Below are 21,998 nucleotides of genomic sequence, written 5' to 3'. Positions count from 1 at the left end.
TTTTCGTCCTCTTTATTACTCCTTTTCCTTTGGGGGACCCGCCGGACGTGTGGAGGAGACAGCACCTGAAGCAGATTCTATAAAGCCGGACAGCGCTTTCCGCCTTTGGGGGAGCGATCCCCCCGACCCCGCGCCACTGGGTCCTACGGAGCCTGGACTTTCAGGCGGCACAGCGGCATCTTGTGGGGGCCTGGGCACCGCAGAGGAATTGCACAGAAACTTTGCCATTGTTGGAACGGGACGCTGCCCCCCACCCCGAGTTTTCCCGGACAGCGCGCTTTGGGGACGCGCTCGGCTCACCCCGGACTCGCACCTTTCTTCCCCCACCCGGCCATAGCCTTGGCTTCCCGGCGACCTCAGCGTGGTCACAGGGCCCCCCCTGTGCCCAGGGAAATGTTTCAGGCTTTCCCCGGAGACTACGACTCCGGCTCCAGGTGCAGCTCCTCACCCTCTGCCGAGTCTCAGTACCTGTCTTCAGTGGACTCCTTTGGCAGTCCACCCACCGCCACCGCCTCCCAGGTAAGTTCTAATGAGTTGGGGTACTGCTTTGTGGGGTTTCATTTTTTTTAGGCAAGGGTGGAACGAGCAATCTCCCCACCCCAAATAAAGACGCGTCAAAACCCAGGATCTCTGCTAGGGCATAGGGACTCACAGCGCACTTTGCAAACTGCAGAGTCGGGACTTGTTGGTCGTGTAAGCAAAGCGCAGGGAGGGAACGCAGAGGGATAAGCTTTGAGGGTGAAAAGAATGTGCCGTTTAGTGAGACGTGTAGTCTGCGGCAGCAGGACTGAGGACTTTTAGGGGGCTCCGGGACTGTCCCCGACCCAAGTCCCCACTCTAGCGCGGTTAGGCAGGTGGGGGAAATCCCGGGGAGGCGTCCAGCAGCCCCCTCCCTTTACCTCCTTTATTGGAGCGCCCACTCGAGCGCTGTAGCTCCCGAAGCAGCGAGAAGGTGGGCCGAAATCTCGGCTGCACTGCCTCCGCCTCCTGCGTAGAGACGTAACGGGGGACCCGTGCGTAACGGCTGACGTGCTGGAACCCTCCGTCTGACGCGAGGCACGCACGGCGCACGGCGCCCCCTTCGTCCGCCCCGCCCCTGACGTCCCGGGAGCGTTCTATTTTGGAACGGCAGGGCCACGTTGCTAGGGAGGGAGCAGCTCGGCGTTCCGATTGGTCGCCGCGCCGCGAGCTTTAGCCAATCAACTTTCCCTTCCTATTTGTATGGTGCAGTTCCCTTCCCACTCTGTCCTTGGAACCATGGGTTTCTCGGCGCCACGGTCTCTTTTACGGGCCTGTAGGAGCAGAGCGAGGGGATCGTGTCGCGACAGGAGCAACCCTCTGCTACACAATGGGTCTGCGAGGACCGGTCGGGGATCCGGTCCCTCCGCTCTCAGGGGCAGGGAATGTCTGTTTGTAGGCAGGGGTTTCTTCGGGAGATATGGTGACCGTCATATCTTCTCCAGGCACAGGCACACTCTAACTCCCTCTGCTCCGGACTCCCGGTCCCTCCGAGGTGTCCAAAGACAGGACTAGAACCGCTAACTCTGGGGGAAGCAGCCAGGTGGTCTCCAGGAGCCCCGCCCCCTCCGGGTTTCCAGAACGCTGATTGGCCAACGGACCAGCCCATCCCTCACCACGCCCCCTGGGAGAGTAGTTAGCGTTAGGAGCAGTTCTAGGATACCGTTTGGGGATTGGGGAGATGAGCGCTGCTTGGGCTTGGGGGCTCGGGACCTATACCATTCCCTCTCCGCGACAGTCTGAGGGAGCCCGGGTTGTCATTTTTCCCTACCTGGGCGTCCATCGTAACCTGTCACTGTCAGCCTCACTCTGGGGAGAGACAATTACTTGAAACGTGTTCTAAACTCCTAGGCCCATCTCCCAACACCCTTTCACTGGGACCCCCGCCCCTGCGCAAGGGGGGGTCTCACGGACCCTCCAACAGCTCATCCTCTCACTCAGAGGGGTGTGTGTATGTGCATGAGTGTAGAGGAAGGCTTGGCCTAAGGCCTCTCCCCCTCCCTCCCCTTGCCTCTGGGGTGGGGGTGGGGTGTAGTGGCTGTGTGTGTGGCTGTGACTCTCTCCGGGGCTTCTGTCACCCGGCTGTGTCCAGCCTTCTCCCCACCCCCCACACCTAAGAGTCACCAACTCGGGGTGTGATTCACCACCCGCTGGAACCGTGCAACCTTTCCCCGAGGAAGAAGGAGGAGGTAGAAGCCAGTTGAGCAGAGATCCTCTCATTAACCACTGCGTCACGGTGTAGTGGAAGGGTGGGTGTTGTGGCTTTTTGCCTGTGACACACACATCCACACCCGCTCACCCTGTGCTCACTCACGGGGTCGGTGTGTATATGTGTGCTGGGTGTGTGTGTGTCGGTGTCTCTGTTTGTGTGTCTACGCCTGTGTGTGTATGTGTCACCCCGTAGGAGTGCGCCGGTCTTGGGGAAATGCCCAGTTCCTTCGTGCCCACGGTCACCGCGATCACAACCAGCCAGGACCTCCAGTGGCTCGTGCAACCCACCCTCATCTCTTCCATGGCTCAGTCCCAGGGACAGCCACTGGGCTCCCAGCCCCCAGCCGTCGACCCCTATGACATGCCTGGAACCAGTTACTCCACCCCGGGCATAAGTGGCTACAGCAGTGGCGGAGCTAGTGGCAGTGGTGGGCCTTCCACCAGCGGAACCACCAGTGGACCTGGGCCCGCCCGCCCATCCCGAGCCCGGCCTAGGAGACCCCGAGAGGAGACGGTGAGTAAGAGGCATCAGAACTTCATCTGGGGAGAGGAAACAAGACAGGCAGGAACTTTCTCATATTGGGGTGAGGGGCCGCTAAGGCCTCAGTGCTGCAGGAACCCTAGAGTCCTCGCCACAGCTGCTGAGGCCCAGAGGGTCCGTGGCTGGCTCCTGGGGGTTGTGGAAGAAGAGGAGGTTCAGGGTGGGTGGAGGAGGTGCACCGTGTTCCCAAACCTCATGACCTTTATCTCCCCTACTCAGCTTACCCCGGAGGAGGAGGAGAAGCGAAGGGTTCGCCGGGAAAGAAACAAGCTGGCAGCAGCTAAATGCAGGAACCGTCGGAGGGAGCTGACCGACCGACTGCAGGCGGTGAGGATGGCCCCTGAGGGGGGTGAGGGCATGCTGAAGGGGGGCTCTTTCCCCACCCTCTGTCCCTTATCCTGGGCTGAGAACCAGAGCTTCCACATATGAAACTAGGTACAGGCGAGGCCAGATAGGGTCCCCCTGTGCACACACCCAGACCCTCACATACTCACGTCAATCCTGGCCGCTCGTCCAGGCTTATGACCCCCCACCTCCCCACCTCCCCCCGCCCCACACCACTGTCCTGGCCTTCACTTCTTGCTGAGGTGACATATGATGAAACTTGAATACAGGGGAGCTGCAGGCATTTCTCCCCTTTGGTCTTGGGCAAGCAATAACCCATTTTGCCTCAGTTTCTCCATCTCTTCCACCCCTCGTCCAATCTCCCAGGTCCCTTCTAGCTTTAACATTTCAGAGACTCTATGAATTGAACTCCTCCTAGCCAATGTCAATTCCCCACTACCCACCCCAGCCACCCCTAGTTCTTAGACTGTGGGCTGGTGGCACCCAGCAGTCCCCCTCCCCTTTCACGTCCTCCCTGGACCGGAGAGTGTCCTGCTTTGGGCTGGCAGGGTGGCCTGCTGCTCCTAGAGGAACCAACCGGGAAAGGCTGTACTTTCCTGGGCCACCTGTTCCCTTCTGGGGACACAGAGGAGACTGTCCGACAGAGGCAGCATGACAAACATAACAACCTTCATTCACTCAACAAACCAGAGCCTTCCATGTGCGCCTGGCGGCTTCTCCACCACTCCCTGGGCAGATGGGGAAACTGAGGCTCCTAAAAGGCACAAGCCCCTAGCCCCGGTTCTCCTGCACCGGGACCCCCACCTCAGGGGGCCTGTCCTCTCAGCCAGAGCTGCCTTCCAGCCCGGGGCCTTCGCAGCAAGTCCAAGGGATGTGGCTTCATGGCTCCAGCCACGACCCACCTTCTCTAGTGGCTCATGGTCTTTCTCTCCTTCCTCCCTCTTCTGCATGACCTGGCCTCGGGGGCTCAGGAGACAGATCAGCTGGAGGAAGAAAAGGCGGAGCTGGAGTCAGAGATCGCCGAACTCCAAAAGGAGAAGGAGCGCCTGGAGTTTGTGCTGGTGGCCCACAAACCGGGCTGCAAGATCCCCTACGAAGAGGGGCCGGGCCCCGGCCCGCTGGCGGAGGTGAGAGATTTGCCGGGGCCAGCGCCCGCTAAGGAAGATGGTTTCAGCTGGCTGCTGCCGCCCCCGCCACCACCGCCCCTGCCCTTCCAGACCAGCCAAGACGCACCCCCCAACCTGACAGCTTCTCTCTTTACACACAGTGAAGTTCAAGTCCTCGGCGACCCCTTCCCCGTTGTTAACCCTTCGTACACTTCTTCGTTTGTCCTCACCTGCCCGGAGGTCTCCGCGTTCGCCGGCGCCCATCGCACCAGCGGCAGCGACCAGCCTTCCGACCCCCTGAACTCGCCCTCCCTTCTTGCTCTGTGAACTCTTAGACTCAAAACTGACAAACACACGGGGGAGATTTGGAAGAGGAGGAGGAGGAGGGGAGAGAGGGGAAGAGGCTGGGGCGGGGACGTGGCCTCCCCGCCTCCCCGGCCTGACTCTGCAGCCTCCGCACCGGACAGGACAGGAGGGCCTCCTGGGTTTTGCGCTGCCTCTTGTGTCTGTGGCCCCGCGAGGCCAGAAAGCTGGTGACTTTGGAGGCGGGGGGTGGGGAGGGGATGGACACCCCAGCTGCCTGTTGGTCGTCTCACTTCAACCCAGTCTCTGGGGCTGAGGGGGTGGGGGTGATGCCCACCTGTGGGCTGGAGGGGGAGGGGTGCTGGCGTGGGCCGAGGGGTGGGCTGGAGAGGCCCAACACGGACGTGCCACAGAACCCTCCCCGGTGTCTCCCAGACCCGCCCTCAGGGGGCGATCAGCTGGTTCTCCCTGCTGCCCCGACCTGAGCTTATTTATCCACCATTTTCATGTGTTAGATCCTCCTCTGAATTGAGCCCCCTTTGGAGGGAAGTTGGTCTTCCGCCTTGCCTCCACCCAGACTCAGTCTGAAATGTGAACCTCCCTCCCTGACTGTCCAGCCGCTCCCTCCCGGCAAAACCGCCTTTGATTGGATTTCTCACCCCCGAGGATGCCCCGCGCCCAGCCCCGGCCTCGGGTCTGATTACAGTGTTATTCCAAGTCTGCCCCCCTCGGCCGCCCCTCCTGGCCTTCCTGGTTGGGCCTCTCTGATTCGGGCAGCAGGGGGCGCTGTGATGCCTGTCCTGCTGGAGTGTTTATACTGTGAAATGAGTTGGCCTGTTGTGGGGGGAAGGGTGGAGAGGGGAGTCGGGTGGGACAGCCCTTCCCGAGGCATTGTGCGCCCCACTCCCCGAAGCCCCTTCTTGGTTTCTCTTCCCCCGGTCTGCCTCCTTCCTCCCCTCAACAGTGAGTTAGACTCAAGGGGGTGACAGATTCGAGAGGGGTTGGGGTGACAGTGGTGCACCCGCTTGGCCTCTCTCCTCAGGACCCCCAGCCCCCGATGTGGCCTTTTTCTTGAAGGCCTATCACCCTACCCCGGCCTAGGACGCCAATTTCTCCCTCCCCTTGGCACCCCCACATCTTATCTAGAAAGGGAGGTTGCCCGCGGGGCCCCATTATTTTTCCGGAGAAGATGTAAAGGCTGAGGCTTTGGTCCCCAACCCCCAATATTTTTGGACTGGTGAACTGGAAGGGGCTGGGCTCCCGTGATCCCAGCTTCCTCTCCCCATTCCCCCCGCCCCCCAGTCCCAAATCTTGGTTTTGGCTCCCCCACCCCACCTTTCCTTGCGCTTCACCTCATGAGAATTTTATTGTGAAGCAAACTGATATTTTTGAAAATCGGGTGGGCCAGGCCACCCTCGTGCTGCATGGAGAACATTCCACGTGCCCCGGCCCGCACCTCCCAGACCCTCCCATAGCTATTTATCCCTTTCCTGGTTTCCGAAAGGCACTTATATCTATTATGTATAAATAAATATATTATATATGGGTGTGTGTGCGCGCGCGTGAGTGTGTGAGCGCTTCTGCAACCTCAGCCTAGGTCACTCTGGCCCCCAAAGCCATGCCCCTGAATTGGAAACACTGCTTCTGGAAACTTGGAGGCAGCCTGTCCCTCTCCAGCCGTCCCTGTCGGCCTGTCTCTAGCTGTGTCTTTTCTGGCGGTCTCAGCCCCGCCAGTTGTTCCTGGCAGTCTCTGGCTGTCTCTTTCCCGTGTCTCTCCCCCTCTGTCTCTTCTCAGCCCGTGTTTCTCTGACCATTTCCACCTGTCTCCTTTCTGACCGTCCCTGATCGGCCAGCTGCCTTCTGACTGTGGGTTCGCTGGGGACATGAGATTTTATTTTTGTGAGTAAACCTGAGGGATCATAGACTTTTACAGTCTGTATCGTTAAGAATTCTGGGTGCAAGTGTGAGATTGTGAGCAGGGCCTGCCCCTGCCGACCATGATTTATTGAATCCCCCATCCCATTCTGTATTTGTGATTCTCTTTTTGTATTTTGCACCTGACCCCAGGGGGCTGGGACTGGTTGGCACTGGGCCACTACCCTCCCCCCATGGTTCTGCACTGTCGCCAATAAAAAGCTCTTAAAGATGTATCCACCAAGCCTCGGGATCTATTTTCTCCTGACACCCATCACCTGCCTTCCTTTCAACACGAGGGAGTGAAGGTTAGATTGCTGCGGGGACTATACACACACACACACACACACACACAGAACTCCTGCTAGTGAATCAGCCTACAGCAGGATGGAGGGAGGGTAGATAGTCAGGAGGACTTCCCACACACAGGTTGTGCCTCCTGCTAGAAAAAATAAGCAGAATATTAGCTGTGAAGTGTGTGGTACTGAAATACTCAAGAGCCGGGGAGGTTTCCTTATGAGGAAGGAATATGTGGGACCCTGTCTGCTCTGGGGATGGTCTGAGCAAAAAGTGCCAAGTAGAGCAGCTTGATGAATACCTCCTGATTCTTGAAGAACATTTAAGTTGGGCTTTGCAAGTCATATGCACTACAAAAATATAGATGATGAAAAATATGCAGATGAGTTAGTTTCCTTTCGCCTTTCGCATGACTACTTCTGGCTTAGGAACATATCAGGGTCAACCCACGACTGACTAAAGTAGAAATATTGTCACTTTGCCAAAAGACACAGCTGAGCCATCCCCATTACAAAACCCAAGCCCGCACTTATTGGCATTTAGCAAGCACTCCGGGAGTGAACGTGATGTTCCAGAGGTCACTCGGATGCCTGGTAACTTAAATGAACAAGCAGAGAAAGTTGTCACGGATTTTATTTTATTTAAAAATATATATATATTATTGATTTTTTACAGAGAGGAAGGGAGAGGGAGAGAGAGTTAGAAACATCGATGAGAAACATTGATCAGCTGCCTCCTGCACACCCCCTACTGGGGATGTGCCTGCAACCAAGGTACATGCCCTTGACCGGAATCTAACCTGGGACCCTTCAGTCCGCAGGCCGACGCTCTATCCACTGAGCCAAACCAGCTAGGGCTTGTCATGGATTTTATTAGTTACTTTTTAAATTTTTGCTATGTACCTGCTATGCCCCCAGCCCTATGCTGTGCAGTGTTGGACACATTGCAGGGACTGAGACAGACCAGGCTACCCGCTTCTAGGGTTCACGGTCCAGTGGGGTACAGTCAGGGATGATCCAAAGTGAACAGGATTGGGAGAGTCCACCGGCCTGGGGGAGCCCAGTGGGGGCTTCTAATCTGGTCTGGGAGTCAAGAAAGACTTCTTCAAGAAGGGGACAGCTGAGCTGAGTCCTAGAGGATAAATAGGGAGTGTAGAAGGGAATAAGTAGGAAAAGACTGGGGCTGACAGTCCAGAGAGCTGTTGGTTGAGAGAGGGCTTGATACTCTGAGGAAGCTAGAGGTTCACCGTAGCTGGGACAAAAGGTGCAGAGGAAAAGGTTGGCAGGGACCACATCCCGCAGACATCAATTCCAGACGAAGGGTTTAGATCTTCTTTTGAGGGCACTGGGAGCCAGGGCAGGTTTTGGGCACAAGAAAGGCGGGGACAGTTTTATGCTGTAGGAACTCCCCTTAGCCTTTTAGGATAACGGTAGCTGGGAGAGAAAGGGGCAAGAGCCGGGCACGAGACCAGGGAGGATGCTAGGGTGGGGACACTACAGGGTGAGGGCGTCTTGGAACAGGGCCATGGCTGTGGGAGAGAGAGGGGAGGCGAAGGATGGAAAAGTAATTGAAGAGGTAGAGCAGACAGGACTTGGTGAGTAGCTGGCTTGCAAAAGAAGGTACAGAGAAGTGGTCCACGCTCCAGGGGTCTGAGAACCTGGGGCTGGAGGCCTGCCAAAGCTGGGTGTCCTTGGACAAGAAACTTCATCTCTCCGACCTCAGTTTCTTCCGCGGCACAATGGGCCGGTAGTGAGGAGTCAGTGAGCTCGTGTGACAGCCATTATCACCGTCCCCATCGTCATTATTGGGGCCACCTTGATTCCCACCAGGAATATCTTAACCCCCACCCCCACCCCCGCTGCTGGCTAATCCCCTCTTGTCCTCAGGTATCTGCTCAAATATTACCCTGAGACCCCACCTAAACTCAGCTCTCCTTATTAAATAGTCTCATATACTGTGTACTTTCCTTCTCAGTAGTCATCACCTTTCTAATTAATGACTGTTTAATGTTTGCCTTCTCCACTGGACTGGGAGTACCATGAGGCCAGAGCAGCACCGCCCAGTACAGGGCCAGGCATGGAACAAATCCTTATTGAATAAGTGAATTAATTAATTAATTAATTAATTTAAATGAATACATATTTAACTGGTTAATAAAGTGCACGCGTGAGCACAAATGACTGAGTGAGTAAGTGAAAGGGGGAAATCCAATATAATTCTGAAACTACATATCCTAGCACTGAGAGGGTAGATGAGTTTTTCTTCGTCTTCTGGAGTTGTCTTTGACATTCGCGGGAAAGATTTAACCACCGGAAGAGACCCGCGAGGTTTCGGATACACGGTGATGCAGAGGACTGCAGCGACCTCTCCAGGTGCTGGCGTCAATCTGCACTCTTAAATTCATTTAGGCGAGAGAAAAGAGGAAACCACATCGCCCGAAAGGTGGAATTGAACCACTCTGTCGCTAGACAGCTACAGGTTTGAAGCCTGCACCCCAGACCACTGAGGATCATCCGGGCGAGTCACTCTTCCCCTCGTCCAGCTATATAAAGCAAAACAATTCCTACCTTTTACAGTTATGGTTGTGTAGTTTGGAAGGTAATAGGATTGTTTACTTCAATAACCAAAAATTCCTACCGGTTATTTATTATGACTGATAAACTTCCAAAATTTTATCTTTGTCTTACATGGTACGAATCATCTTCGCTTTGGAAACCGTTATTTGCATAACGCCGTGCATTCTGGGAAACGGTTCCCGAGAAACTGGCCCACTCTCCAGTAGTTGTTAAAGGGCCAGAGCCCCCTTTTTTCAAGTGAGAAATCCGTTTTTCAAGAGAAGAGACTCATCATTTGGCCTTCGGAAGTCTCTTTCCTGAAAAACCCGAATTCGAGTGAGTGGGTTTCTGCTAGGGTCTGATTTAACCAAACCCGGGAGGCTCCGGCAGGCGGCTATGGGGCTGGGGCGACACCTGCTGTTCTTTCATGGAACTTCAGCGACTTACGAACACCTATGATAATTCAAATATTTGATCGCCTACTGAGTCCCAGGCCCTGTCCTAGGTGCTGGGGATGACAGAAATTCTGTCCCCATTCCGCTTAGCCACTAGAAACCATCCATTTCTGTACCTGCATTTTATGGCCGGGGAAACAGGCTTAGAAACGAAGAGTACGCAGCCCACCCCGTACCTGGGTGAACCAAACCTGTGCCATCATAAATATTATTACTAAAAAGGTCATCCTTTTATAACCGAAGTCAGTGATCCCCCCATTTTTTTTAAGTCAGTGATCCTTTATCAACAATATCATTCCCCGACATGAAACCTTTCCATGGCTCCCATCTCAGAGTAAAAGTCCAAGTTCTCACCATGGCCTTACAAATAAATCCCTATAGTCCAGCCCCTTCCACCCCTCTGACCCCATCTATTCCTCTCTCCTCACTTACTTGAATTTTGGCATAAAGATTTTCTGCTACACATACCAGGCAAGCTACCTTCTCAGGGACATTGCGTTTGCCAATTCCCCTGCCTGAACCTGCTTTCCTCCACATGCTCACATGACTCCCTGCCTCCCTTCACCCTGGCCTCTGCTCCAATATCACCACTTAATGAGACCTTCCCTGACTAGCCAGTTTAAAATAGCAAGTCCTGTCACTCTATCCCCTTACTCTGCTGGCCTCTTCTCCATCACCCTGCTATAGTCTATGTCCATTTGCTTACCATCTGTCTGTTCCGCTAGAATATTAGCTCCATGAAACTATACTAGCAGACTTAGTTTGGGTTCATTTCTGTGTCTTTAGTGCCTAAAGAGTGCTTGAGCAGGTAGCAGGTGATGCTCAGTAAATACTTGTAGGATGAATGAGAGACTATTATTACTATTACTAAAGGTCCTCGGCCTGGCCTGCTGGGATCTGGCAGAAACCGGCTCTCCGACATTCCCTGAGGGGTCCCGGATTGGGAGAGGGTGCAGGCTAGGTCGAGGGACCCCTCCGGTGCATGAGTCTGTGCACTGGGCCTCTAGTATGTATATAAGATCTTTGGTTAATCTCTTTCTGCCCTCCCCTCTCCCCGCTTCCCTTTGAGATTCATCCATCTGTTCCATGTTTCCATGCCTGTGGTTTCCCCTCCTGCATTGAGCGTCTGCCCCCTGGTGGTCATTGCACATCATAGCTACCGGCCTGTCCTCTGGTGGCTTAGGCTTTTATATGTACTGAGTGGCCAGATTATTATGCGTTCAGAGATCATAATAATCTGGCCACTCAGTGTATAATAAAAGGGTAATATGCAAATTGACAGAATGGGCGGAACGACTGGTCGCTATGATGCGCACTGACCACCAGGGGGCAGACGCTCAACACAGGAGCTGCCTCCTGGTGGTCAGTGCACTCCCACAGGGGGAGCACAGCTCAGCCAGAAGCCTCCAGGTTCAGGGCTGGTGAGCACAGCTGGGGTGGCAGGAGCCTCTCCCGCCTCCACGCCAGTGCTAAGCTGGCAGTCAGACATCCCCTGAGGCCCCCCAGACTGCGAGAGGGCACAGACTAGGCTGAGGACCGCCCTCCCCCCCCCCACTGCACAAATTTCCTGCACTGGGCCTCTAGTATGCATATACATTCTTTGGTTAATCTCTTCCTGCGCCGCACCCCCCCCCCCAGATCTATTATTCTGTTACTAACAAACATTTTAAATGTTAATAATTTTGTGTTTATTGTTACTGTTATTGTCTATTTCTGGCAAGTGATACTGACTTCCTTAGGGATTAAGTAGCATTTCCTTTAAAAGGACATTTGTCTTTTATTTTTTAATCCTCACCCAAGCCCAATCTGTGTTACTCAGTGGTTGAGCATGGATCTAGGAACCAAGAGGTCATGGTTGGATTCCCAGCAGGGTTGCTGGCTTGATCCCTGGGGCGGGGGGGCAATTGATGTTTCTCTCTCATCGATGTTTCTATCTCTCTATCCCTCTCCCTCCTTCCATAAAGCAATAAAAACATATTTTAAAAATACATATTAAAAAATAAAAATAATTCCTCACCCAAGGATCTGTTCATTGATTATATATATACTAGAAGCCCGGTGCATGGGGGGGGGGGTGTCCCTCAGCCCAGCCTGCACCCTCTCCAATCTGGGACCCCTCGAGGGATGTCCAACTGCCCGTTTAGGCCCAATCCTACCCGGCAGTTGGACATCCCTCTCAAAATCCAGTACTGCTGGCTCCCAACTTCTCACCTGCCTGCCTTCCTGATTGCCCCTAACCGCTTCTGCCTGCCAGCCTGATCACCCCCTAACCACTCCCCTGCCAGCCTGATTGATGCCTAACTGCTCCGCTGCCAGCCTGTTTGCCCCTAACTGCCCTCCCCTGAAGGCCTGGTCCCTCCCAACTGCCCTCCCCTGCTGGACATTTTGTGTCCACATGGGGGCAGCCATCTTTGACCACATGGGGGCAGCCATCTTGTGTGTTGGAGTGATGGTCAATTTGCATATTACTCTTTTATTAAATAGGATATATATATATATATATAGAGAGAGAGAGAGAGAAAGATATCCTTTGCCTTCCATACATGCTCCACTGGGGACTGAACTGGTAATCCAGGTATGTGTCCTGACTGGGAATCAACCCACAATCTTTCCGTGTAGGGAGGACACTCCAATCAACCCATCCAGGGCTTTTTTTTTTTTTTTTTTTTTAATAAACCAATTTGAAGAAAAATATTAGGTAAGTAGCAGAACAGGTGACAGAATGACCATGAAGGTTCTGAAGGAAGGACTGAGGTTTGGGAAATCCTGTCATAGATAACAATAGCAGCTTCTGCTCAATGGACATTAGTTGTGTGCCAGGCCCTGTGACAAGGGCTTTGCACGTAGATATGGTTATGGGGACACGTTTTCATTTGAGGAAACCAAGGCTTCAAGAGGTGAAGTCACTTGCTCAAGGTCACACAGCCAAGGGGTAGTGAAGCTGGAATTCAAATTCAGGTCTGTGAACCTTCAGACTTTAGTGTCATTTCTCTTCCTCCCTCAGGTTACAGTGTTGGAACCTGAGGGCCATAGAGGCCATGAGGCCTGGTATTTGGTCCCAGACCATTGGAACATAGTGAAGTGGGTGGATGAGAGAAGTTTGGGAAATGGAATAGACATGGCTTTGTGGTTGATCAGATGTGAGGGGTGAGGGAGTAGAAGTCCAGGGCCAACTCCGGGTCTCAGGCCAGGCGACAATGTGGGCAGAGAGGACATTCCTATATGGAAATCAGGTAGGGCAAGTTATGAGTTTGGGTATGTTTGCGGGGCAGTTGTTCAGAAGGCAGTGGCCGTGTGTCCGGATCTCAGATGAGATGGCTGTGCAGCAGATAGAGTGTGGGGAATGGCTAGGGGTGCCGCCTTGAGCACAGGTATTAGAAGTGGCTGCCAAGGGTTGGTTAGCCCTTGGATGGGCAATCTGTCAGCCTCCTCCCCTCAATCATTCCATAATCTAAACAGATGGTCCAGGGGGCTTCTTCTGCAGAGATGGGGAAGGTTCCTCCTTGAGTGTCGCTTAAGTACTTTTAATGAAGGAAGGTGAAAGCTGGAGGGGGCTTGAAGAACAAGAAGCCTTGGGTTTTCCACAGAAGTCTTTATTACAGTGTAAATCCAAGCTCAGGCCTCCCCTGGGCCCCATGCAAAGCCCTGGATTGGGTCCAGTAGCGTCCAGAGGACACCAACCCCGCCCGTCGCCTCCAGCGGCGGGGTAAGTGCAGGGCGGGGGCCCTAGCTAGACAACTACAAGTACCAGCAGGACCTCGGCCAAGGTGCCTCGCTTTTCCTGGACTCTTAGAGCAGAGCCTCTTGGGAAATGTAGTCCTGGCCGCTCAGGCAATTTGCGCCTGGTGTGAGAGATCCAGACACCCACCCGGATATGGCTGGGGCTGAGAAGGGAAGAGGGTGGGGATGAAAGGGAGACCAAGGGGAACAGAGGGCTGCAGGTGGTGGGGGCAGGCGTCCCGCAGACAGAGACGCCCTTTTCATTCGGCTTTGGCTTTAGATCCGGAGACTGAGGCTGCTGCTGAGGCAAGGGCTCCGGTCCCTGGGATCTTAGCTCGGATCCTGAGGGAGAAACAGGTAGAGTCACGTGGGGCAAGACGCTGAGAATTCAGAATTAACAATTCTGAGAACGTAAGAGAAAGCTGAAGGGAAAGCTGGGTTGGGGGACTAGGTGAGTCCCCAAAGCGAGCCCTGCCCTCCACTTAATGGCTTTTGTTGGAATTGTCTGGCACCCTACTTTGAGAAGGGGGCATTCAACCCCAGGAGATTTAGGACAGGGAATGGGGAGTTCTCACATTCCCCCTTCCCCATCTCACCCATCTCCATCCCATGCCCTTACTTAGCTTTGATGTGGCTCAACTGATTGGTCACCAATCCCACATACTGGTCGATCTGGGCCTGGGGAGACCAAGAAAGGATCAAAGGAGAGATTAGAGGGGGGGTTCCTCTTCCTAATTTATGCAGGAGGCTGCTTTCTCCCCCACATCCAAATCAGGATTTGGGGGGATGACCCACCACTCCACTTTCAACTTTAAACCTGATAAAATACCCTGAAAGACAGAAGTTCAAGTTGAAGTGTCAGTCGGTTGAGCCACAGTCTGTGTGGGGAGTGATGTCAGGTAGACTGGAGAATTTGACAGTGAGTCTGTTTCCTGAGCATGACTGTAAATCTTTGAGTGAGGGGTGTGTGTGTGTGTGTGTGTGTGTGTGTGTGTGTGTGTGTGTTTAGGGATAGAGTGAAAGTAGAGGCATTACTGTTAGCTGTCATTGATTTAAATACTAGTTTAATCCATAGTGTTGGTTGACTTTGAGGTCTGATGATTCCAGCATGTGAAGAAGGTAGGATTATCTCTGGCAGGGATATGTGTTATTTGACTCGTAGCTGTGCTGGAGAAGGGAATGTCAGTCCATCTGTCTGTCTCTGGATAGGATATATGTCAGCTGGCCTTGGTTCTGTCAGCATTCTGGGCAAAAGTCATCCACCGATTCTGACGGAGACGTCAGTCCCTGGCCATTTTAGGGAGTGAGAGCATCAGTCGGTCCACCTGTGTTGCCTGGGATGGTGTCCATCAGACCCAGACTACGGTGTAAGGAGAGATGGCGTCAGTTTGTGTGTCTGTCTGCAGCTGGAATATGTGTTTGTCAGTCTCTGGTGGTGCCGGGGGGAGAAGGCATGAATCTGTCTGCCTGTTTCTGGCTAGGATGCGTGTTGTTCCGTGTGAGGCTGTGCCAGGGAAAGAAGACATCCGTTAGACTGACTCTCTGCAGCTAGGACTTGCCAGTCAGACCTCAGGTGCCTTGTCAGGGAGGAGCATCAGTTAGTCCACCTGCCTTGGGTTGGGGCATGTCAGTCAAGTCCTGGCTCTGTTAGGGGACACCAATCAAAATGCCTGTCTCTGGCCGTTTAAATATATTTGTTAGACTCTAGCTCTATTGAGAGGCAGCAGCCAGAGCGCCTGTGCCTGGCTGGGACATATGTCAGTCAGACCCGGGTCCTTTCAGGGGCAGAAACACCAGTTGGTCCTCTTGTCTCTGGTTGGGACATCTGTCAATGGAACCCTGACTGTAGGGGGCGGGCGGCAGCCAGACCACCCATATGTGGCTGGGATACTGCCAACTGAGGGCCTGTCAGAGGGCCTGTCACACTCACCTGATGCTGTCGGTACAGCAGGGGGACGGTGAATAAACCAATCACTCCTGTGGGCACAGAGATGGGGGGGTGGGGTCAGGATTCTCACAAGAGATTAACAATTCCATCTAGGTCCCTGTTCCCCTCAATGACCCACCTCCTCACCCAGCCCCCCACAGCCTTCCCAGCTCACCCAGAATGAGAAGAGTCAAACCATTGAAGACGGCACCCACGAAGGTCAAGATGTAGAAGAGAAGGGCCAGCTGGGGGTGAGGGTCAGGGTCAGCAGAGCTTACAAGGCGCTCCCCAGGCTGTGAACTTACCCAGCAATGGCCCTCTTACCCCCCAGGGGCAGGAAGGTGAGTGTTGGGAACCCAGGGGAGAAGGGGGGCTCTGGGCACCTTGAGGGAGTCCACGAGGTCTTCTACCAGGAAGAAATGCCGCAGCTGGGTGGCCGCAGAGACCACTTGGGAGGCAATCTGCTGGGACAAACGTTCTGTCTGCTCCCGAGTCAGGGTCAGGTCCACGTCCAGATAGGCCCTGAGAAGACAAAAGGGTGTGAGGTAACTCAATGGGTGGGGGGGTGGGGGCCCAGGCTGAGAGGTGTGGCTGGGACAAGGGCAAGAAATGGGGTTTGGGGGAAGGCCAGGTGTAGAGGTCTAAGGTCAAGGTCAGGGTCAGGAGATGGGATCAAGGATTAAGGCTAAGAAGTTAGGATTACAGGTTAGGGCTGCAAGTGAAGGGTCAGAGCATGGTTTAGTCAGGGGCAGGGGCAGGATGGAGTCAGAAAGAGGAGAATAGGATGGGTCAGGACCAGGGTGAGAAGTTGGTGCCTGAACTGAGGTCATAGGTCATGACTTAGGGTCAGCACCAGGGTCTGGACAGTCAGGGTTAGGGCTGGGGGTTCTCACTGGAAGGGGTTGGCACCGTCCCCCCGGTGCACGGCCTGCAGCACTTTTCGGTAAACCCTGAGAGAGATGGTGCCACAGAGCAGCAGCAGGGCCACGTGGGCAGCCACGGACACGATGCTGAAGTGCAGGAGGCACAACAGGGAGACCATGAGGCCTGTGAAGACCACTCCTGACGTCTTCGTGTCCTTCCAGTACAGCAAGTCCGCCACTGTGGAGGAGGGGAGCAATCAGGCTGCGGTTTGGGCCTGGCCTGGCTGACCTCTTGACCTCCCATCTCCTGTCTCAGGGCTGAACCATGACCCCTTGACACAGCCGTGTCAGCCTTCACCCAGTTTCCAAAGTTTTAGTGTCTTTTATTCCATATTGCCTCTCCTCCTCTCTTGGAAAACCCAAGTTAACCATCTGGCAAGTCTCTCTATCTTTCTCCAAGCATAGATTATGTGTGGACCCAATTTTTGGTCATTATTTATGAGAAATGGAATCACATATACACTTTTCTGCATCACACATGTCTCGATCTATCTTCCCTCTTAGAATTCCCTGCTAGTCAACTGGAATAGCTCTTAATTCATTCTTTTTAATTCAGAGCGCCACAGTTCTCTGAAGTGTAGCTTCACTGGCATTCATGTTATCCAATCATGTATCTATTGCTGGACCATTCCCTGTTTCCTACCCTCCTTTCCATAACAGTACTGCAAGCACCAGCCTTCTACAGATATTCTTATCTCTTTCTGAGAGAGATTCCCGGGCTTGGCACGGCTGGGTGGATGTCATACATACTGTCAGATGGCTTACTAGCAGGACTGTAACAATTCTCATTTTCATGAGCAGTGATGGTGATCTTTTCCCAGCATCCTGCCCAGCGGTGCGTGTTACTGTTCTTTATATTTTGGGGCAACCTGATAGTGTAAAGTGATATCCCTACTAGCACATTTTTCTAAGTCCTAAATGTATTAAAATCACCATCCTCCTTCCTAAGCCCTCACCCAAATTTCTGACCTTTTTCTGAGACCCACCTCCCAGGTCCTATCAATAACCTCCAGACCCAATGTCTCATCTCACCCATATACACTGTATCCGCCTCCCCATAATCCGCTCCCATTTGAGTCCTGAACCAGGAGCCCAGACCCTTCCACTTCTTTCCAGACGCTCTTCATCCTCTCACCCTCGCTCCAGTCAAACTCTGACCCATCCCGACGGTTCTTCTCAGAGTCTGACTCCCCCTCCTATCCTCCCTGTACACATCCTCCCGTCTACCTTTAACTAGGGCAGGCCACCCCCCACACCCCAGGCGCAGGGACCTCCCCTGCAGGCTCCCCAAGGCCCGCGCCAGCAGGTGGGGGAGGGACCGGGTCGCCTGAGGCGGGGGCTAAGTTTAGGCACGCTGGGGGGAGGGGGCCTGGCCTGCAGCTGTGTTGGCCCATCCAGCTCCTGAGTGACAGCGCCGCCTGGGCCTGAGGCTGGGGGAGGGTGCCTTCCTGCTCTTAGACTCCAAAGCCCTGTCTTGGGGGAGAGGGTACCCCACGCTCCCTCCACGCTCTCCCTCGACACCCCCCAAACCCCCCAGCCTCAGCCTGCAGCCTGGGGAGTCTGGGACCAATAGGAAACATCCTCCCAGATTTGAGGACGGTAGCGAATCTGGATCCCTTTCCGCCGTCCCCCAGCCCCCATCCCAGCCCGCCCCGCAGGCCCACCTTTACTCCCCATCTCTGCTCCAAGTGAAAGGCTGCGGACACCACTGCTTCTCGGGGCTTTTGCCCACTTCAGTGGAACCCAGAGGGAGGGAGCAGGGGGGGCGGGGCCCCTTTGTACCCAGCCAATGGCTCTCCACAGAGGTGGGGACAATTCCAAAAAGGGGTGGTTCTCTTTGTAAACAGCCCAAAGCCGTGGTGTCTATAAGCAGCCCTTGGCGGTTCGTGGAGGCTGAGCACATTTTAAAGTAAGGCAGCGTCTGTTTGCCACTGGCTAACGGATGTGGTCAGGGTAGAGGAGTTTTTAAAAGGCACAGAGTTTACTTATAAATGTCCCACAGCCACATCCAGAAGAGAGCTTTATTTTTTCTGGGATCTGGCCTGTCCAAAATCAGCCTCTAGGGGGAGCACTCCAAAAGAGTTGGTTTTTTTTTTTAGCAATCAGCCAATCCTAATGCTCGCAGAAGGGCTAACTTCCCAGTGGAAATCTATATAAAAAAAAGCCAATGGCAATCTTAGATAATGGGCATTTAAAGGGCGGAATTAATATGTCCAGCCAATAGTAATGCCTTCTCCCTTCTCCACTCTCCATTCCTTAGCGAAGTTGGTCCCTTCAAATTGCAACCCTCCCACCCTCGCTGTAATCCGAAGGAGCACCTTCACTCAAGCAGTTTACCTAGAAGGTGTGGTTCCAGTGTGGATTCTGATTGGTCCGTGCTAACAAGGCACTGCCCCGTGATTGGTTCCCGATCCAGATGCCCCCTAGGCTCTTCCTCTTTCTCGTCCAGCGAGGGCTCAGCAGGCCATGAGTTCGAATCCCCAGATCCGGGTGGGGACGGGGTCCGGGCCTGGGGGGTCCCAGAGCCAGGGCTGGATTGTGGAGTCAAGGCTCCGGGCGGCGAGGACTGAGCGAATTCGAGTTGTAGGTCCAGTTCTGGCGCGTTAGAGAGAGAAGGCCATGAGCTCTCACCTTGGAGGTGCCCTGAGAAGAGACGAACTACCCACCCCTTGTGACGTCGGGACATCTCACCTTTCCCAGTCTCTCTAGCCTCTGATCCGTCGGGCTCCTCGTCTTCCAGTGGCGTGGAGCTACTGGTGGCAGAGTCCTCCCCGGACCCCGCTCCCCGGGCCACCCAGTCCAGCTGGTCCAGCTGGAGCCCCAGGTCCTCCGGGGTGCGCTCGGCCTGAGGAGCAGTGTCAGGATCTCCCCGGCGCACAGGCTCCGGGGATTGGCTCAGGCTGGGGATGCTCTCCAAGCTGTCGCCCAGGCCGGGCTGAGGGGGCGGGTCTCTCGTTTCCGAGACTGAGCGGCCCTGGGGCCGGGGACGGCGGGCAGCTGAATCCCGGCGCGCTCCGGAGCCCACCACGCCGTCGAAGGCAATGTAGGAGAAGGTCAGCTCCCGGGGGGTGCCCCAGTCCTGCGACGTGGTCTCTTCCTCATCGTCCTCTGAGAATTCCCGGGCTGTGTGCAGCTCCCGAAAATCCGAGTCGTCGTTCCCTCCTGCAGTGAGCAAAGGAGGCGTGAACTCCTCCTCGGAGGACCCTGACCGCTCTCCTCAACCCTCCTACCCAGCGGTGAGCCTCTTTCAAGTCACATTTTCACGTCCTCACCCTCCACTTACCTTCCGTGGAGTCAGGGGTAGAGGAGGCTGTAGACGGAGCTTCTTCTGGGAGAAGGGGAGAAAATAAAAGATTCTTAGAAGTTTAGATTGAATCACTGGAGTGTGCCAGTCCTGGAAACTTGGATGGTCAGAGTTAAGGAATCTTAGAATAGTTGAATCCCAGGGCCTTTTCTTTTCTTTTTTTAATCCCAGGGTCTTTACAACATTTGCACAGACTGTAAAGCCTAACTCACTTCTTTTTTAAATGTATTTTTTTTTTGATTTCAGAAAGGAAGAGGGAGAGAGAGATAGAAACATTAATGGTAAGAGAGAATCATTAATTGGCTGCCTCCTACACACCCCACACTGGGGATCAAGCCGGCAGTCTGGGCATGTGCCCCGACCAGGAATGGAACCGTGACCTCCAGGTTCATAGATTGACACTCAACCACTGAGCCACACCGGCTGGGCAAGCCTAATTCATTTCTATCAGAAGCTCAGTCTTAGAAGTTCAAGTCCAGGAACCCTAATTTCAGATTCTTCAAATGAGGAATTTCAGGAGGTATCAATCCACTCATTCTTTCAACAACCATTTGGTGAAAGCCCGCTATGTCCTGGGCACCGTCTTAACCCCAAGGATACAACTGCGAACAATACAGACAAAATCCCTGCCCTCAAAAGCTTATAGAGGAGACAGACAATAAGCAAGTAAATATATGACATTGGTGCTTTAAGTGTGTGGAGAAAAAAGCTCGATAAGGGAAGAGGCCGTGAGAGGGTGCTCCTTCAGACAGGGTGGTGAGAAGACTTCTCTGATAAGATGACATTTGAGTGAAGAATCCATGCAGGTATTTAGGGAAGAATCTTCCAGGCAGATGGAAAAGCTCAGTGCAAAGGCCCTAATGCAGGCACTGTTTGGCATATTTGAGGAAAAGAGAGGTGCAAACATGAGCTTGGAGCAGGATAACTGAGGGGAAGAAGGGTGGGAGATGAGGGATGATAGATACATAAGGTGGGAGATCATGTAGGGCCACCCTTTATAAGCCCAGTAAAGACCTTAGAATTTTGGGATGATACTCTAAAATGTTGAAATAACACATTCTTAGAATTTTGGCATCTGGACTTCCCAGACATGCAATTGGCTAGATCTGCGAGTGTTGAAATGCCCAGCTGTCAGAACCACGGGAGTGTGGGACAGAGTGTGAGACAAGAACTACTAGAGCTCTGGGCTCCGAGATCGAGAGGGTCAGACAAGGCTTTTTCAGTTGTGGAATCCAGCCCCTCACAGCTACCGAGCTTGGGGCTTTGCCTACAGGAGATGCTCAATACCCTTTGGAAATTGGAATCAGACTCCTTCTGCTCCCATCTTGTCTCCTTAGCTGGGGAATGGGATGCCAGGAGTCAGAGGGTCGGAGCAGAGTGAGTCTCTTCCAGGGTTACTACTAACCAGTGGTAAAGCCTGCGAAGGACCCAGGAGTCCTCGCCCCAACCCAGGAATGGCTGCTTCCCAGGGACAGGAGGTTGAACACTTTGGGCGAGGTCGGGGCTGCCTGTGAGTCAGGGCAGAAAACAGAGGTGGGATGCGAAGGTGGGTGATGGGGGGGACGGTCAGACCTCTCTTTTCCATCCTGGTTCTACCCCTCCATTCAACCGCCCTCCCCGCCCGCTGCGGCCAGCACCAGGCATGGGGACAGCTCCCGGCAAACGTCCTCATCCCCGGGGCGAGGCCTGGCCACACATCCCAGCGCCCAGCGCGCCCCCACGCCAGTTATCTCAGTGCCCCCCAACTCCGCCCTGTGCCACTCAGGTCCTCCGGGTCAGGTCGCCCCCGTTGCTGCTAGATCGCGGGGGGAAGGGAGAGCATCCTTTGTCTCCGTCACCCCCTCCCCCATCCCTGCTCTCCTGCGGCCGGGTGCGGACAGGATACCAGGGAGGAGCCCACCCGGGCCTCTGGGCCCCACACCAGGCCGGAGCCTGCCCTTACTCACTGCAGTGGGCGAAGACCGGCAGGACCTGCCCCATGGCCCCCCTCGGGCCTGCATCGGGACCCCCGCCCACTCCGGCCACGCCGCCCTGGGCCTGGGGCCGCGGGCACTCATCTCCACCGAGCCCACGACGCCGCCGCCATCCTTGCCGCCTCCTCCTCACGGGCTGCTCCCGCAGCCGCCACCACCGCCGCCGCCCTTTGCTCGGCTCGGCGGGGCGGGCGGGGCCGCGGCGGGGAAGGCACTGCAGCGCGGAGCTGGGGGCGGGGCCGAAGGGCAGGCGGGGCGGAGCCTGAGGGAGGACAGGGGGCGGGGCAACACCAAGAGGAGGGCGTGGTTTTGTACTAGAGGAGTGGGGCTAGGCCGCTTGGGGGACAAGGTATGGGGCCGACAAGTTGGTAAAAGAAAGGGCGGAGTCTAGATGGAAGGGGGCGCG

General features: G+C 54.6%; 2 protein-coding genes across 5 annotated transcripts; one reads left to right on the top strand and one right to left on the bottom strand.

Moving 5' to 3' along the window:
* Positions 1 to 393: 393 nt before the first annotated feature.
* Positions 394 to 4,754, top strand: FOSB (FosB proto-oncogene, AP-1 transcription factor subunit; the record flags this gene model as incomplete). 2 transcript variants are annotated; one of them, XM_080643868.1, is made up of 5 exons in its annotated part: positions 394 to 519; positions 2,423 to 2,743; positions 2,990 to 3,097; positions 4,087 to 4,242; positions 4,383 to 4,521. In XM_080643868.1, 5 exons carry the CDS (start codon positions 394 to 396, stop codon positions 4,383 to 4,385), a joined length of 714 nt encoding a protein of 237 aa, XP_080499994.1. In that variant the 3' UTR covers positions 4,386 to 4,521. The 2 variants fall into 2 exon arrangements, with proteins under 2 accessions (XP_080499994.1, XP_080499993.1); XM_080643867.1 differs by having other exon boundaries at positions 4,087 to 4,754.
* Positions 4,755 to 12,416: 7,662 nt separating this feature from the next.
* Positions 12,417 to 21,775, bottom strand: RTN2 (reticulon 2). 3 transcript variants are annotated; one of them, XM_080643864.1, is made up of 10 exons: positions 21,566 to 21,775; positions 19,599 to 19,643; positions 19,007 to 19,477; positions 18,653 to 18,910; positions 16,286 to 16,493; positions 15,776 to 15,914; positions 15,568 to 15,637; positions 15,396 to 15,442; positions 14,085 to 14,143; positions 12,417 to 13,807 (listed from the first exon to the last, which is right to left on the bottom strand). In XM_080643864.1, exons 1-10 carry the CDS (start codon positions 21,597 to 21,599, stop codon positions 13,726 to 13,728), a joined length of 1,413 nt encoding a protein of 470 aa, XP_080499990.1. In that variant the 5' UTR covers positions 21,600 to 21,775; the 3' UTR covers positions 12,417 to 13,725. The 3 variants fall into 3 exon arrangements, with proteins under 3 accessions (XP_080499990.1, XP_080499991.1, XP_080499992.1); XM_080643865.1 differs by having other exon boundaries at positions 19,599 to 19,640; positions 21,566 to 21,767; XM_080643866.1 differs by lacking the exons at positions 18,653 to 18,910; positions 19,007 to 19,477; positions 19,599 to 19,643; positions 21,566 to 21,775 and adding an exon at positions 17,980 to 18,067 and having other exon boundaries at positions 13,320 to 13,807.
* Between the last annotated feature and the right edge of the window lie 223 nt (positions 21,776 to 21,998).

The sequence above is a fragment of the Plecotus auritus genome (genome assembly GCF_963455305.1).
Source record: "Plecotus auritus genome assembly, chromosome: 10".
Classification (NCBI taxonomy): Eukaryota; Metazoa; Chordata; class Mammalia; order Chiroptera; family Vespertilionidae; genus Plecotus; species Plecotus auritus.
Note: the sequence above shows the minus strand (reverse complement) of the source record. Positions and strands in the feature narration are given on the sequence as shown.

What these genes read in the sequence shown, in the direction of transcription:
- RTN2 (XM_080643864.1), bottom strand. Translation starts at nt 21,599, where the DNA reads ATGGGGCAGGTCCTGCCGGTCTTCGCCCACTGCA. An exon ending in ACTGGAACCACACCTTCTAG is followed by an intron (nt 16,494 to 18,652) that starts GTAAACTGCTTG and finishes CCTCCTCCACAG; the next exon opens with TGGCGGACTTGCTGTACTGG. An exon ending in GACGGTGCCAACCCCTTCCA is followed by an intron (nt 15,915 to 16,285) that starts GTGAGAACCCCC and finishes TTGTCTTCTCAG; the next exon opens with GGCCTATCTGGACGTGGACC.